The sequence below is a fragment of the Vidua macroura genome, chromosome 6 (assembly GCF_024509145.1).
Source record: "Vidua macroura isolate BioBank_ID:100142 chromosome 6, ASM2450914v1, whole genome shotgun sequence".
In the NCBI taxonomy this organism is placed as follows: Eukaryota; Metazoa; Chordata; class Aves; order Passeriformes; family Viduidae; genus Vidua; species Vidua macroura.
This window is the reverse complement of record NC_071576.1, coordinates 38,129,007-38,145,631: the sequence shown is the minus strand read 5'-3', so window position 1 is coordinate 38,145,631 and position 16,625 is coordinate 38,129,007. Positions and strand designations below refer to the sequence as shown.

The window sequence follows — 16,625 nt, the reverse complement described above, 5'->3', positions numbered from 1 at the left end:
TCATGGACATCAAAGAAAGGAGGGCTTCCCAGAAGCTGGGAAGCCACAACTCTGTGACCTGGTGGTTTTATGTATTTGCAGACTCCAGAAGGACACACAATTTCTGTCAGCAATGATGATATTGCAAGGTACCATGTTGAAAAAACAATTTCTGTCAACAATCAGATTCATCTCTGACTCCAACAGATTTTGAGTACTCCTGGCCAGAAATGCTTGGCTGGGAGCTGTGCACAGAGGGGATAGGCAGGTAGATGGGCTCTGCAGAGCAGGGTATCTCCTGGCAGCAAGCTGAGGAGTTACTATTACAGGTAGTCAGTGTGGATGGATCAAAGAGTTCCTTGAGATGGAGTTTGGCTATAAACAGTCTGCAGCCGGATATCCTGTCCCTTGGTCAGCAGTGAGGGGACCTGCAGCAGCTCATGGCTTCTTCTTAGAATTAAAGATGAGTCACTTAAAGGTTACTGATTTTCTTTCCTATTGCTCCACTTCCTCTGTTTTCTAAAGATAAATAAGAAATGAGAGCCTGGAAATTCTCTTGAGAGGTCCTGCAGCTTGTTTGTTTTGTGAAAATGCTTCTTGTTATCTAATTTTGTTACGCTTGTTAACAACAGCAGCAGCTTTCCCATAAAACTTGCCCCAAGTAAACTAACCACAATTTTGAGACTGAGCTGCAGAGCAGAGAAGTTCATCTTGGAAATTTGAAGATGAAGTACTTTCTTCTGCCAACTCATTTAGCATTTCTCTGTAGCTTTGCACTAAGTAAACCCGTCCAGGTGTGTCCCTGCTCTGAGATGTTGAGAATTTACATTGCTGCTGCTGCTGAGTTTCTCTATCTTAAAATTAATTAGAAACTCTTACTGCTGTGAATCTACTTGATAGAAGTATTCTGTTATGGAGATGAGCATGTACTAAAATATATGTACTATTTTTTTTTCCAGATAGCTACAAGAAAGAATGACTTAGGTGAGTTTGATTGTAATTATTATATAAATAACTACAGGTTTTGGTGGAGCTGCATCTACATACTTCAATATCATGATTTGGTATATTTTTCTCTTTGAAAATGTTTTGGGTTTTTTTTTTTTTCCCACCATCAGTGGAAAGCAATTCACAGAACTCAAATGTGTTTTAAAGTCACATTCATTGTGGTTTTTTATGCTGTTGTGATAAAGAAATTATGAAGAATTATTGAACAATTGCTACGTGAAATGTTCTTTTCCATATGTAGCAAATCAGAGTATTTTTCATTTTGTTTTCAATCTTATGTGATATATGGTACTTTCCTGTCTGCTATACCCAAGATTTCTGTAATTTTTTTGCCTAATAACAGATAGCTTTTGTGTGTGAGAAATGTATTCCCAGTATTTTAGAGTCAGAACTGAGGAGCATGTCCAATGTCTTATGTCAAATTCACATTTAACTTGGTCATTAATAACTTTCATACATTCCATATGCATTATAAAAATAGTAATTTATTTTGTATGATTAATCCTATTTTTACAGAGGTCAGTTATGATTTTTCTTTAATTCCGCAAGCTCTAATGAAGAGAACAATGACTTATAACAATTAGCTCCCAAAGCTTCTTAAGCTAAAGTTTATTTAGTCACAACTTTGATTACAGCTGCACTATGACATTTATATTAATACTAAACTTTTCTACACAGGAAGCAAGGCAAATCTAACCAATCTTAGCATACTAATTTTTCCTCACATTATTAGGAAATGAACTTCAGTGAAAGAAATTTCCAAAGATGCAAAATCTTGGTTAATGTATCTCATCTCCCTTTCTGCATATGTATTTGCCTTCTCAGTGCCTTGTATGTTCTTTACTTTCTGCACCTGCCAGGTAGTGAAATAGCTGTGTATGAAGGAGACATCCTGTTGAGAAGAGAGCGACGCAGTGCAATTAACTGTGAGAGTTGTTTATGGCCCAAGTCACAAGATGGACTGGTCAAGGTTCCAGTTAACATCTCTTCTGATTTCTGTGAGTGCATGCAAATGGATGCTCTAAAGTTAGCCTTGATTTTCCAGTCCCTAACTCCCTGTTACTTTATGTTTCTATGGCATGCACCAAAAGCAACCTTTGCACAAGTGAGAATTTATTCACACATCTTTCTCTATCCTGTTAGCCCCATGGAAGTTTGGCTAAGACTCCAAACAAATCACAATAAAATATGTGGTTACTTGGGCCAATAGTCAGGTAATTAATTGTAATTTCAAATATTAGCTTGAAATATTTAGCTGTTAGCTACAATGTACTTTGATATTTAGCAAGTACATTAGAAGAGGCATAATTTGTTCCCATTATGAATGTATTTTTGTCAAAATTACCACAAGGAACATGTTTTTTAATGCTATAATTTTCTTTTAAATCTCTCATAGAAATATTCCCACACTAGAACCTCTGTAGGGGCAAAAATGGAGCAAAAATCCTTGGAGATATTTTTCTTTTGTTGATTCCCTCTAGTCAGTCAATAGCTCTGTCCTGTGCAAAAAGCTGCAGGAGTGAATTCCATACAGACCCTTCTTCAAAGATCTTTGCTTGAGAGAAATTAGCATGGAAATAAAAGGAACTGAGGAAAGCTCAGTCTCTTGGGCTGCTTCTCTGCCCATGTGCCTCCAGAACTGCAGTATATACTTTTGTGGATAGGTGAGGGTTATTCCCTCGATCTGCCTCTTCCAAAGTTTAAATATTAGGAAATTGAGATACACATCAGTTGTAGATGATTCATAACTGAGGAAGCCAAATTAGGCCAAAATGTAGATGAACACTCTGATCTTTATTTGGTATCTGAATAGAAACACGGTGATCTTCAGAGCCTTGGCTGTCTCAGGTGATTCCAAGGGGGCTGTGGCAGGCATTTGTTCTTTCTGGTAAACAAAATAGGGTTTTGGTGCTTAGCTACAATCAGCTGGCTCATTTGGGATACTTTAATGCAACTATTTGTATCTGAAACTGCCTCATTTCATCATTCTGCCTAATGGAAGGAACAATGCCAATCTTTTGCTTTCCATCAGCTGTCTCCTAAATAATATGCATATGGGATAGCTGTAATTGCTATACTTCCCCATAAAAGTCCAATCAGTTTGAAGATCTCTGAATGTTTGGTGCCCTTTTTTTACTATACTTATATGATAAACAGCTAATGAGTGCTGTGAAATTTTTAAGGAAGGCACCCATCTATGCACCTTGGTTTTTGATTAACCACGAAAGATTTCTCCTGCCCCTCTTCTCTTTCAAGCAATAACAGAGAGGTCTTGGATTGCTGATGCTTTGCAAGAGATCTCCACGCTGACCTGTGTGCAATTTGTAAATCACACTACAGAAACAGACTATGTTTATGTTGAACAAGGGCAGAGGTAAGCTCCTTGTCTCCTGAGAGTGGCAGCACTCAAAAAGTATTTTTGATTTTTTTTTCTGGTTTTGGATTGAAGTAATTGTTTTAGTTTTTTTTTTTTCCACACTAGCAGTAAAGATTTAGAGAGAAGGTGCAATTTTTCATTTTTCTTTAGATATACTGGTAGTTACATCAGCTAATAGGCTGCAGGAATAAATGTGTGTATGGATTTAAAGATAATGGGGTGTAATTCAAAATAAGAAATTTTCCTTAATTGCTGTAAAAATTTAAATAAGTAAAGTTGTTTCAGGTTTTGCTTAACACTTTATACTGCTTTGCCTTAGTTTGATATAGCCAGTTTACTGGTTTAAAAATTGCCATCCTCATCACAAAGGCTTTATTTCCCTCCCACAGTGTCATTTGGCAGCTTTCAGAAGTGTAGATATTTCATGCCAGTGACTATTTGCATGTCCCCTGCTGTGGCTGCATATCTAGAGAAGCTGGGTAACATAATCAATACATCTATATATTTGTATTTGCTATATGTAGTCCTTTTGGTTATTGATTGCTTATTCTTAGCTGCTGGTCTTACTTTGGAAAGATTGGAGGACGTCAAGCAGTAGGCCTGGTGAAAAACGGTTGCATGGATAAAGGAGCAATTCAGCATGAAATGAACCACGCACTGGGTTTCATCCATGAACAGGCACGGAGTGATCGGGACAGGTTTGTCAAGATTATGTGGGAACACATAGTGGCAGGTATGTCCACCAAATCTTAAGAGAAAATATATACTTACAGTTAAAGGAGAACCTTTCTTCTGTGAACAACAATGCAAATAAGAACCATGATTAATGTTGGCTGAATTGCAGCAGCAGCACATTCAGTGTGATGGAATTTCTTGCTCAGTGTTTGTATTAAGGGAATTTCTGTGGTTTCACCTATGGCACTGTGAAAGATGCAGCCTAAAAGTAGCTCTATATTCTTATTTTGATTGCCATCTTGAGCCCAGACTCCAAAATACCAGGATCACGAGGATTACAAAATATTGTTGCAATGACTTGGCCAAGAGGCAAGACTATGGGACCCTTAACTGAGGGAGGTGATGTGTGACATTCAAGATCATGTTGGGGAATCACACAACAGTTCTATCCCAGGAAAGCCATGGAAATAGGGGAAGGCAGCCAGTAGGCATCTTGGCAGTGAGTGAAATGCACATATTCAAAAAATGTATATGAACAAGGGACTCAATGTGGAGGCACTGGAAACACACAAAACCATTAGCATTTCCAAAATTCTGGGACCTGGCTTGATGTGAGAAGAAAGACTGCAATTATTTCCTCCTCGTGAACAGTATCATATACACACGAAAAGAAGGAGCCATGGGAAGCAATCAGGAGTGGTAACTCTGTTGAGGAAAAACAAGTGGAGACTCTTTATGGAAAAGAATGCAGAATTAATTGTTTGGGCATGTGCCCATGATCTGTGTGCTGGGAACATGGGCTCATCATATACAAGAGCTCCAGGCTCTGGGAAGGAAAGGGTAGAGAGAATGGCAAGAGATCCAAGGGAAAGGGAGAAAGTGGTACATAGAAGGAAAATATCAGAAGAAAGTATGCAGGTCATCACTTGTCTGACAGCTATTTAGAGAGCTGAGTAATCCATACCAATTGTAAAAATACAATAATCTATTTCATTCATTATAGAAAATAATAGTAAATGAGGCCAGACAATTGAATACCAAATTCTATTAAGTCTCTTCAACAAATAAGATACTCAACTACACAGTATCATGCACAGCTAAAAATATATCCATCTTTTTCTCCAGATGGAACTTGATTGTTTTTATTGCAAATTCCTAACACACTGCTCTCCAAACTTTCTTCAGCTATTCCCATGATATCCTAAGTAAATTCCATTTGTGTTGTTCTTTATTGAGGTTTCAGCTCCAGTGTTAAGGTGTAATTTTGCTGTGAGTTGTTTGCCATTGTACGACAAGGTTGTGCCATGTTTGAAATGTCAGCAAAGGATGTGCTAGGAAAGAGAAGTTGAAAACATGAAGTTATATACACTAAACACACGTAGTCTTACAGTAGTTTTGCAAAGGGGACTCCACAGGTTCAGATGTCATAATTCCTGAAGGATACAGATGTAACTAAGCTCTGATTCAAGCACAGTATCATGAAATGATGAATGAGGGGGAAGAGGTAAAGAAGACAAGGCTATGCCAAAGGAGATGAGGTGTATCATCAGCATTTTGAGTGTTCACCATGGGTGGAGAATGAGATGATTGGTGTGGCAAGGGAGTTGGAATGCAGAGTGTGCAGCTCAAGCACTGTAGGGAAAAATTGCAAAGAGATGCGGGGAAAAGGAAATGGAGAAAGAGTTATGTTCATAAGGACTGTAATGTTACAACTTGCTGCTGTTAATGCTGCTGATGGCAGAGATCCTGCTGACTTTGGTGGTGCAGAACTAGACCTCAAGACCTTTTCCAGCATCTCAGCTCTCTCACACAAGCTGTTTTTCTCCTGCTAGAACTTTCATATTGTGAATGTTTTCTGGGTTTTGTTTTTATCCAGCAATTTACCTTGGAAGCCATCCTACTTTTTTGTTTTGACAAAATGCAGCCTGATCGGTTGCTGTCCACTTAGCTACTTGAAACTCAGCTTGTTTTTCCTACATTTTTGGGAAAAAAAAAGACATTCAGAGTCTTCAGCCATAGTTTCCTTTTCAGCTCTTCTGAGTCATTGCACTTACATTCTGGCAGAGGTAGATTTTTTTTTTTTCCTTTTTTGAGAGTGGAAAAGATGGGGTAAGTCTCCAAACATGTGCAGGTCTAGACAGCCAGATCTCTTTGGCATGTGGTGAGGTAGGTAGTAGTTTGCTGGCAGCACCTCAGTCCAGCTAGGATGCTGTCACTTTTTCTTTAGCTAGCAAACTAATTCAGCAGAGCACTTCTGTGCCAAACAGTAGTCATATGCTTCAGTGTTCCACCATGTTTGAACTGTGTTGTCTGTTCATCACCTCAAAAAAAGCTGCACAATTGCTGATAATTCTTTCTGAGGTTAGTATAGCAGATAAGGACTGAAATTAAAACAGAGTCAGGAAGGCCAATGCTGTTGAGAAACAGTTTAAGCCTTAACTGAGTTTTACAGCTATGGAAAGCTCCAAATTCATGTTAATCCCCAAATTTTCTATTAGTTGGGATTTCAAATCTTCTTTTTGCATCTCTTAGCCCTCAGCCCAGGACCAGTGCTGAAGGACATTACTGGCTGAGATTTGCTTTGGTTGGAAGCCTGCCAGTTGAGTTGTGTAGATCTCAAGGATGTCCAACTCCAAACTCTTATCCAGATGGTCTGTGGTTTACAAACCACATATGTAGTTATAATAATGAAGGTACAGAACTGGAAAGGAATGTTCAATGGCTAGGGCTTTACTCTTAATGCCAGGCTGGCTGCATTCAGCTCCCTGCTCTGACAGTGCTTGTTTGCCTGTCTCACCATGGAGAAGAGACACAGCATGTAATTCATACTCATGATCTCCAGTCAGTGAGAAAAACAAGTGCCTTCTTCACATGAAACTCCCTCCAACTGTGTCTCTCTTTCTTTCCCTTTCCTCTGACTATCCTAGAAGCCTTGAGGAATTGCTTCAGTGCCTAACTTGAAGAAATAAAGCTAGGTGACATGAAATCCAGTCTCTGTCCCTGGACCCCAGCCCTGTATCAGTGTAACACCTTATCTCATATTGGCTTTTTAAGGCTGATGAAAAGTGATGAGATGCTCAGCAGCTGTTCTGACAGAATTTGTTTTTCTACTTCATATGAGTTATATCACTTCACTCTAGTCACTGCTGATGGGTCTGATCAGAGACAAAGCCAGAACATGTCTGGTAGCATGGGCTCAGGGACAAGTAGCAGGGAAAATATGTTCCTTTCTTTTCTGGCATTAGAGCTCAGCATGACATTACCCATGCATAGCTCCTCATTTTTCATCTAGGTAGTCAGCCAGATTTCCCTCTCAAGGTATGGATGCAGCTTTGGGGACATAGGTTAGATGCTTATAGTATGCAAGATAATGGCACTGAAAGGTATTGGGAGACACACCAATAAAGATGGAGAGAGGAATACTTTTGCTTGAAGAGTAGAATGTATTCGTTGATTATATCAAAACTTATTTGATTGACTTTATATTCTGAAACCTACTAGACTGTAAAAATGGGTTCTCATGGATTTCAAAAATCTCTGGTGGTTTTGAGAGATCCAAGATCTCATTAGAACACATATTAGTATCCTATGTTACTCTCCGGATTATGACAGCAGGCAGTGTACTATTAGAGCAGTAATAATTGTTCTGACTGAAATGCTGCTTTTCCACCTTCCAGGTGAACAAGGGAACTTTGGAAAAATGAATTCAAAAAACCTGGGCCTTCCCTATGACTACTCTTCAGTGATGCACTATGGCGCGTAAGTTGTTTGCAGAAATATCCTTTCAAAGGAGCAAACAGCTTTCAGATCTTCTGCTAGGAAGAAGATCTAGGATGAAGGTGCTCTGTGCAGGGAGTGACTTTTGCTGTTCATTTGAGTGCATGGACATAATTAAGGGTGAGCATACTTCCTTTGTCAGCAGGATTCCTGGAAAACAAGAGTTGATATGGATAGCAACGAAACATAGGACATCTTTCTTCCAATATACTCTCGCCTTTTGCTAAAGGCCTTTGACAGGGCTGTGGCCCAAAGTCTAATTCTACTGAACCACTGATCTAAAGCAGTTCTGAAGTTTAAATTATTTCATAAATGTATAACAGCTGATCATAGACAACAACATTCAAGTGTAGAGGCAAGAAAGATGGAATTTTTTTATATTATTGAGATGTTGTATGCTGCCTTCTGTTAATCTGGGAACACTGTCTAAGGCTGCATTTTAGTCCATAATGTACAAGCTTGTATAATGTACCTTCTCCTTTATTTCCACAAGCAAGTAACAATTTCTGAACAAAACCATTAAATAAAATTAGACTAGCAGAAGGCAGGAAATTGCAGATAGCAAATAGGCAATTAGTAACTGAGACAGAACTATTTCTGCTCCTCTACCTCAGGAACCAAGAAGGTGGGATTTGCTGGACATTAGTGGCCTTTTCACTCAGGACAGAGCAGCTTTTTTTGCTTGCTTGCTTTCACCTGCTGAACACCAAATATCTGCCATGCTGGTCCTCTTCAGGGAAGGGTACTGGGTCTCTGAGAAACTTCTTGTCCATTTTCATTAAAATTCTGTTGACATGGTACCTGAGAAATGATAATGCAGTTAGAGAACCATCTGTCCATGAAAAGCAATCTAGAAATGTGATTTCCTTATTTCTACAGGTATGATTTCTCCAGCACACCAGGAAAACCAACTATTGTTCCAGTTCCTGACCCATCTATACCTATTGGACAGAGAGAAGGGCTGAGTAACTTGGATGTAGCTAAAATCAACAAGCTCTACAAGTGCAGTAAGTGCTGTAGATAGTAGGCATATGAATACAGCTGATGTCTGTAGGCACTGACAGACATCCCCCAAAGGAATGTGGCCCACAGTCCCTTCACTACATCTCTTTCACCCTACAACAGGAAACTGAACTGTCCCTGTGCCAAACTGCTGCCTTCTTGGAAAGGACAATTTACTTTCAATAATTCACTCTCATTTTGAGTTTTCCTCACCTAATCCCTGCTCTTTGAGATAAGCAAAATCCATCAGAGAACTCATGGTTGCTACCTCTGTGAAATTCTCATTTCAGGAAAGCTCTGAAGGTAGCAAAGCATGTAAGCTCTCCTCAGCCATGAGTATAGCTTAGAGTCATATGCATCAGTAGTGCCAGCAGATTTGTGATTTCTCTTAATTACAAAATGTCTGCAGGGCTGTAAGCATGGGTGCCGTTCAGCCTGATCAGAAGCCCTTCGAGGAGAAAACCATAGGCATTTTGTATCGATACCTACTTTCTTGCCACATCCATTTCTCAACTCATCCCTGTGGTATCTTAAAGTCTAGAAATACCTAACATTCCTCTGTAAACAGGAACTCTTCAGCCAAGATGCACAAAACAGGTATAACATCATGCTCCTGCGCTCCATGGGTTTTGCTTTAACTCCCAGGACAAAGGCTAATTGATTTATATGGTATTTAACTTTTCTGAGATGTTATTCAATTAGTTTCCACCAAAGCAGCAAGAAGCATTAACAAGACCTAAATATTAGTGTACTAAATTCTACTCTTGTGTTAGAACTTAGTTAAATAATTAGAATTTAGAAGGAATCAGCATTCCTTCAGTTGAATTGTTAGGTACAGAAATCATTGCTGAGAGTGGTTCCTCCAAATTCACAACTGCAGATGAGACAACTTTACAATTTATGTGTCTCAAAGATAGTGATAACAAGTATTTAGTGATATTTATTCTCGACAGTGGGGCTGGGAATGAATCACACTTCAATACCATTACTATGCAATTTCATAATTAGATCTGTATGTTTTGGAAGAAAAGCACTAAATTTTAAAAAGAGAGAAAAACTTAGGGACTAAAAAACCCATAAAAAGTCTGGTTGTCTCAGGAAAAGTAAGAAGCAAGAGAAAAATGTCAAAAATTCCTATGAGCAGATCTAATATATTCATATTTTGTAATTTGGGGAGTTGCATAAAATGCAAAAAAATGAAGATGTGGAAAAACAAAAGATAGATGAGATCAGACTTTGTATATCAGTCACTAGGTCTATAGGTTGACTTCAGTGCTCTCTGTTACCTTTTTCCTTCAGTGACTACCTCTCTTTGCTTTGACAAAATCTTGTTTTCAAACTTGATTTTTCCACACACTTATGAATACACACAGTTGCTAATAGAAACTTATGCACTGCTGTCATTGAAAGTACTTCTGTGGTTGAAATTAAGGGAGTTCATGAAAGATCCAGGCCTTTTATAGTAAACTAATATATGTGAACAAAGCCCTATTGTCTTTAAAAAAACATTAGTAGCTGAAACAGGCAAGTACTTTAACTACCTTTATATCACTTCCAGGTTTTCAATAATTTTTACACCAGGAAAAGCAATACAGTTGGAAGCATTATAATTAATTTATACAAGCTTGACTACTGAAAATGGTTGGAGAGACTTGTCAGGCATTATGGGACTATTTTTGTGCAGTTTTCATTCTCTTCAACGCTGTTTGGTTCTTCCCTTCAGATTGCTGTAGCTCTGTGTTGCCTAAACCCAAAGGCTCATTCTCCTCTGTCAATTACCCATCCCCATACCCGAACAATAGCAACTGTCTGTGGTTGATCCGCATCCGTCGAAGCAAGGTAATTTTTATTAAGCAGAGAAAGGTTTCAAGCACAGTATCCAGGCTACACAGCATTATTCCATTACCATGAGTAACTCCTGGGAGTCAGTTCATGGATCAAGACATTTATTTTGTTATGCAGTAAATGAAAGTCTCAACAATTTTCATAAGAACTAAGACTATTAGAGGGATTATTTCACTAAATTTTTATCCAGTTTCGATAGGATAGCTTTTCAAAGACAAGCAGTAGTGAAACATCAGTCTCTGGGATCTCAATAATAGGAGAGCTAGATGAAATTCTGTGCTCTTTTTATATAGACAGTAAGGTTTCTCTAATACATGGATAGTAAAATGAATATGAAGGTTCGAGACTTTCCCTGCATATAACATTAGACCCAACTTTTGCTTTTGTGCTTCTCCAGATTTTCCTGCAGTTTGAGGCTTTTGATCTCCAACGCTCCTCAGACTGTTCTTCCGACTATATAAAAATTTACAATGGGAACAGCAAGAGCTCCCCTGTCTTGCTGGACAAGTACTGTGGGAAGGGTCCACTGCCCTCCTTAGTGGCATCTGGATCCACAATGCTGGTAGAGTTTGCAAGCGATGAGAGCATTACAGCCACAGGATTCAGAGCCTCCTACAACAGGGGTATGAACACTCCTTTACAAAACTTGGAGAAGAGCATTAGTAGTATTTGTACAGAAGAACTGAAAACTTTTATTATACACTACAGAGTAGGTCTTTTTTGTTGTCATTCTTCACACTTTCACAGCAACTGGAAATGCAGAAGGCCAGGCAATGATGTGTCTAAAGGTTCAGAGGAAACAGAAAATGGGATGTCACGTGGGTGTCATGTTAGTTATCCTGAGATCTCACTCACATTCTTCTGAGAGCCTCTGTTAGGCTTCTTCATATCTCCAGAACAATGTCTTTAAATAAAAACAATGCAGTGACTTAAATTAATAGGAGCAGTACAGCCAAAGAACACAAAGACTGCAGAATCAACAAGAGACCTCAACCAATGAGATGCAAAGCCAGTATCTGGCCAAGACATTATTCAAGGTTTTGTGGGATTTTATGCAGCAGCAGAGGTACTGACCTTGGGTACCTTACACCTTCTGAATTAAAAGCTTTTGTTATTTACACAAAACACTGTGCTTCCGGTAATTGTGTGAGGGGTGTCTTTTTTGCAAACACATAAATGCATTCTGGACTGCCAGACCAAATTCTGTTGTGCTGTGTCATGCTTTCAGCAAGAAGGCAGTAGCCCAAAGTTGCCTTATTTCAACTGAAAATCCAAGCTTCTTTAGAGCATAAATCAAAGAAGTCTTAGAAAAGTGTTATTTTTACTCTTTTTGCTTTATTCAATGGAGTAATTTCTAGAAAGCACTAGATCTAGCTTGATAATGCAATCTTGAATACTTGAGCTGATTTTTTTCCGAAGGGCAGTCAGTGCCATCAGAATGCTACACTAATATGGTAACAGTTAATTGGAAAGTCAGATACAGCTTTAGATGCAGATGTTCCCTGTCCTCCAAAGACTATTTATCAGATATTTATCAGACATTTCTAGTTCCTTCACTACAGCTGCTGATACAAATACTAAGTGAAGAAATAAAGTACTTCAGCAGTAGATTTTCATGGTAGCACATTTTTTCTTGGTTTAAAGAAATAATACAATAGGGTGTAAGCAAGCTCATTTCTACTGACAAAACACTCTTGATAAGATATCTGGTTTTTTCCTTTACTCTTCAGTGAATTGTGGAGCCACTTTTAAAGATTCAAAGGGAGTCATCACCTCTCCAAACTACCCCAATAAATACCCCAAAAACCGAGCATGTTTCTGGGTCATCACTTCTCCAGTAGGATACAAGGTAAGGCACAGATGAACTAATTTGTGGGTTTCATCACTGTTCTCTGGTGAAACCTCTGTTTCCCTTGAAGAATAAGAGCTGTTACGTCATGTTTTCAGCAGATATCCTCACAGTAAAAAATCATTTTAAGAATTTATGCTGGATCTTGGTATTTGAGGTGCTCAGCAAGTGAAAACTTTTACATGTACAAGTGAACTCATGAATCTAGCCTGTACCTCAAGGCTTTGTTCAAAATAATCCCTGGGTAAGAGCTCCCACTAGAAAATTGAAACATCACCCAGGTGCTGTTTTTATATTTCTCTAGAGGAAAGAATGTGAAGCATAGAAGATCAATCTTGTCTCTTGCTTCTCCTTCCAATCCAAATACTGATGAATTAAGTAAATAATTTGCTACTAATTTGCATTGCCATATGGAATCAGGATGTGGTGCACACACAGAATAAAAAAATGGTGCCTGCACACAATGAGTTTAGAGTATTTGTTGTTGTTAAAAAATGGGTAAGAGAAAAGGCTGCAACCTGGAAACAAAGTGTTTTGGTTGTATTTTCTCCAGATATCTCTCAAAATGTTGTCCTTTGAGCTGGAATATAGTGACAGATGCCTCTATGACTACTTGCTCATACATGATGGAAGCCGCCCTATGTCACCTGCAGTTGGCCCTTATTGTGGGACAGAGAAGGTTGCAGACTTTACTTCCACTGGGAACTTCGTGCTGGTTGAATTCCACAGTGACTTAGTGTGGGAGTTGCCTGGATTTGTGATGAGTTATACATTTGCTAGGTAAGTATAATACAGACAGGGTTTGAAAAACAGAATGAGAGTAAGAGTCCAGCTAGCCACAGGTAAAAGTGAAGATGCCATCAATTTCAGAAAAAAAAAATATATAGCCTGATACCTTTAACAAGCATGAAGTTTGACCTCGTAGTCTTACATCTACAGTGGTGTAATTTCCATGGTGAATCAAGGACAGAAATGTTCCTTCCCATGGGATGCTTCTGTCTAAGACCATATGCTTTTTGTTGTAGTATTCTCATTGCTGGTGTTGCATGGCCAAACACAATAGCAGAGCTGAAACTATGTAAGCAGATTTTCAAGAACTTCTAGTGGTAGAAACTGTGCCCATAAAAAATTCAGAACATGTCTATGCAGCAACTTTAACCTGTATTCTGTCAAATGCCATTACCCAACCTAAATGTGCATTTCGGCATGCATACAGAAAAATCTTCAGACACGTTTATTTACATTTTGAAGCCAAGATCACTTACACAGTTCATATAGGCACCAGAACTTAGCCTGGAAATGACCACTTGACACAGAACAAGTGGTGTCATAGAACAATATGACATAGAGTACCTCACCTTAAAGATTTTCACTACTCCTCTGTGAGATGAACCAGGTCAGGGAACAGATTTAACTAAAGAAACTGAAGTTAAGAGTGGCAGAAACAAGCAGCGAGGGAGAGGGAATGGAATGAAGCACCTGCTGTTGTCACTTTGCTGTGGCCTGAGTCAGGTATTGAAATTGTCCATAAGGTGTTACCAAAATAGTTTTTTAAAATGCATTGAGGCCTGAAGACCTAATGCAAAGACCATTGAATGTTCTCTTTGAAGAGCATTTTAGGTGTGAAGTACCTTGTCTGTAGAGAGAAATCCTCCTCCTCTAAAGAGATGGCTGGAGTGGAGAAAGAAATCACCACTGTAAACACCTAACACTTTATCTTGATGTATTCAGAATTAAATGCTAATGCCAAACTGGGAGATGCAAAAACATAATTAATAATAAAAGATTTTGCTGAAATTATATCTTTGTGAAGAAGAACATGTAGAAATTGCCAATTTGCTTTCCTGGTGCAACCAAAAAAAAATTAATTATGATGACTTTGTAGTAGCTGGGGGAGGGGTTTAAGATCTATAATGTTTTGCTTTTTAAGCGCTGCTTAATTTTCACCCAGTGAAGAATGATAATTGATAAGTTGTGGACATCGGGGTTTAGAGCTTTCTTGCATCATGGTGGGAAAGTGCAAGCACAGCAGGCAACAAATATTTGTATTTCTTACAAGCTCCAATCTTCTGGCTATAAAAAGCATTCCTTCATTTAATTTGGCTCACGATTTAGATTGGCATAATTTTGGAGAATGTAACCATTTCATCAGCATGACAGAAAATTAAACTCTACTTCTATTTTTAAGCTCAACTTCAGACTGTAAAAATGCTAATTCTTCTCCTTGAATCTGAGGACTTTGATGGAGGTGCAAAAGTAACAACCCCATGACAACTCTCATTATGTAACAAAGTTGAACAGGTCCCTGTTTTAAACAGACAGTGCTGAACAGCTTTGTAACTTGAATATTACTTTAGATTCCCTTCCCTTGGTCTGATGTGGAGCTCTACAGATGTGCAATGTTTTAGATGTTTACCCACACTTGGTGGGTAAACAAGCAACAGCATATTCCAAAAGCAATATACCACATACAGAAGGATTTTCAGAAGTTCTAATATTGAAGTTCAGCACTCACTTAACACACTATTGAAATCCAAAATGTAAGGATTTAACCATAAAATACAGAGGTATCTAGCAGTGAGGAATATATACATTCCAACAGATGTACATAACTCATGACACAAACAAGTATTACCTTAATTGCATAAAATACCAGATGATTTTAAAGAGAGACTCACTTCCACAGGCCTCTGTGTGTGGAAGAAGTAAGAGTGTTTGTGCCCACGTATTCATTTTTTACCTGCTTTGAGACTGTCCTGGTTCCTGCCTGGGAGGCAAATCAGAGCCTTTGAGTGCTATGCTTTTGTAGTCTGTAAGAACCAGAACAGGGATCTGTCAATTATTGCTGCAGGAGAAAAACAGCCTGGATTAAAGCATTACAGAAGCACACAAAAATGTACTACTCATAGGTCTATTTTTGTGTTTAATTTAAAATACATTTCCCTTGCATAAATAAATAACTGTGGTTGAGATGACACTTGCTTGCATGACTACAACCCCGGTTATTGAATCACAGAATAGTTTGGGTTGAAAGGGACACACATAAAGGTCACCTAGTCCAAAACCCTGCAATAAGCAGTCATCTTCAACTAGACCAAGTTGCTCAGAGCCCCATCCAACCTGACTTTGAATGTTTCCAGAGGTGGGGCATCCACCACCTTTCTGGGCAACCTGTTGCAGTGTCTCACCACCCACACACATAAAAACTTTTTTCCTTATAGCTAGTCTAAATCAGCCCTACTTTAGTTCAAAACCATTGTCCCTTGTCCTATCACAACAGGCCCTGCTAAAATTCTTGTTCCCATCTCATATAAGCCCCCTATAAGTATGAAAGGCTGCAATAAGGTCTCCCCAGAGCCCTCTCATCTCTTGACTCAACTCAACCCGACTCCCTCAGCATGTCCTCATAGGATAGGTGCTCCAGCTTCCTAATCGTCTTTGTGGCCCTCTTATGGATGTGCTCCATCATCCAGAAGACAAGGTCCTTGTCTTTTCTGTGCTGAGGACTCCAGACCCGGATGCAGCACTCCAGGTGGGAGCTGCCCAGAGCAGAGTAGATATAACTATGTAGGACAGAGAATGTACAACTTACTGTGCAAAACTGAGTTTGGCAAGAAGACCCACAATCCAAAGCCCATTTAATCTCTCCTGCACTTCAAACAGAACTTGAAAACCTTATAGGCTAAGTCGTCACATAGGATTTTATAATCGAGTTCGCTTTACCATGGGAAACATCCGCGGTCAAAAAACAGAAATTAAGGGAAAGCTGCTGCTCTGCTGCCAAATGGCCTTCGCCTCAGGAGCCGGAGAACCGCGGGGGCCGGGCCCCCTCTGGCGGACACCGGCGGGGAGCGGGAGCGGGAGCGGGAGCGGGAGCGGGAGCGGGAGCGGGCCGTGTGGCGCTGCTTCTGCAGACAGGTGCGAGAGAGACATCTCCGTGCCGGCCTGGCCACGGCTCCGCTCCATGCGGCGCCGCAGCCGAGGCCTTTCTGGGCAGGGAGGCTCCGTTCCCCTGGCGGGTACCCCGCGCACCTCTGCTGCCGCTGCTCCAGGGATGGCAAGGATCCCTTGGGTTGCTGCTTGGGTTTCTCTTCAAGAGCTGCACTCCAAATT

General features: G+C 39.5%; 1 protein-coding gene across 1 annotated transcript; it reads left to right on the top strand.

The window, feature by feature from the left end:
- The first annotated feature begins 704 nt into the window (after window positions 1-704).
- Window positions 705-15,487, top strand: LOC128808762 (embryonic protein UVS.2-like). Its single transcript, XM_053980253.1, has 11 exons — window positions 705-773; window positions 939-963; window positions 1,848-1,985; window positions 3,244-3,361; window positions 3,919-4,097; window positions 7,717-7,798; window positions 8,696-8,823; window positions 10,542-10,657; window positions 11,061-11,286; window positions 12,394-12,512; window positions 13,066-15,487. The coding sequence occupies exons 1-11, from the start codon at window positions 705-707 to the stop codon at window positions 13,294-13,296; spliced, it is 1,431 nt and encodes a 476-aa protein (XP_053836228.1). The 3' UTR covers window positions 13,297-15,487.
- The last annotated feature ends 1,138 nt before the right edge of the window (window positions 15,488-16,625 follow it).

Excerpts from the sequence above, each read along its gene's own strand:
- LOC128808762 (XM_053980253.1), top strand. The coding sequence starts at position 705 with ATGAAGTACTTTCTTCTGCCAACTCATTTAGCATTTCTCTGTAGCTTT. Across the intron at positions 4,098-7,716 it reads GTGGGAACACATAGTGGCAG|GTGAACAAGGGAACTTTGGA; the intron begins GTATGTCCACCA and ends TCCACCTTCCAG. Across the intron at positions 12,513-13,065 it reads CTTCTCCAGTAGGATACAAG|ATATCTCTCAAAATGTTGTC; the intron begins GTAAGGCACAGA and ends TATTTTCTCCAG.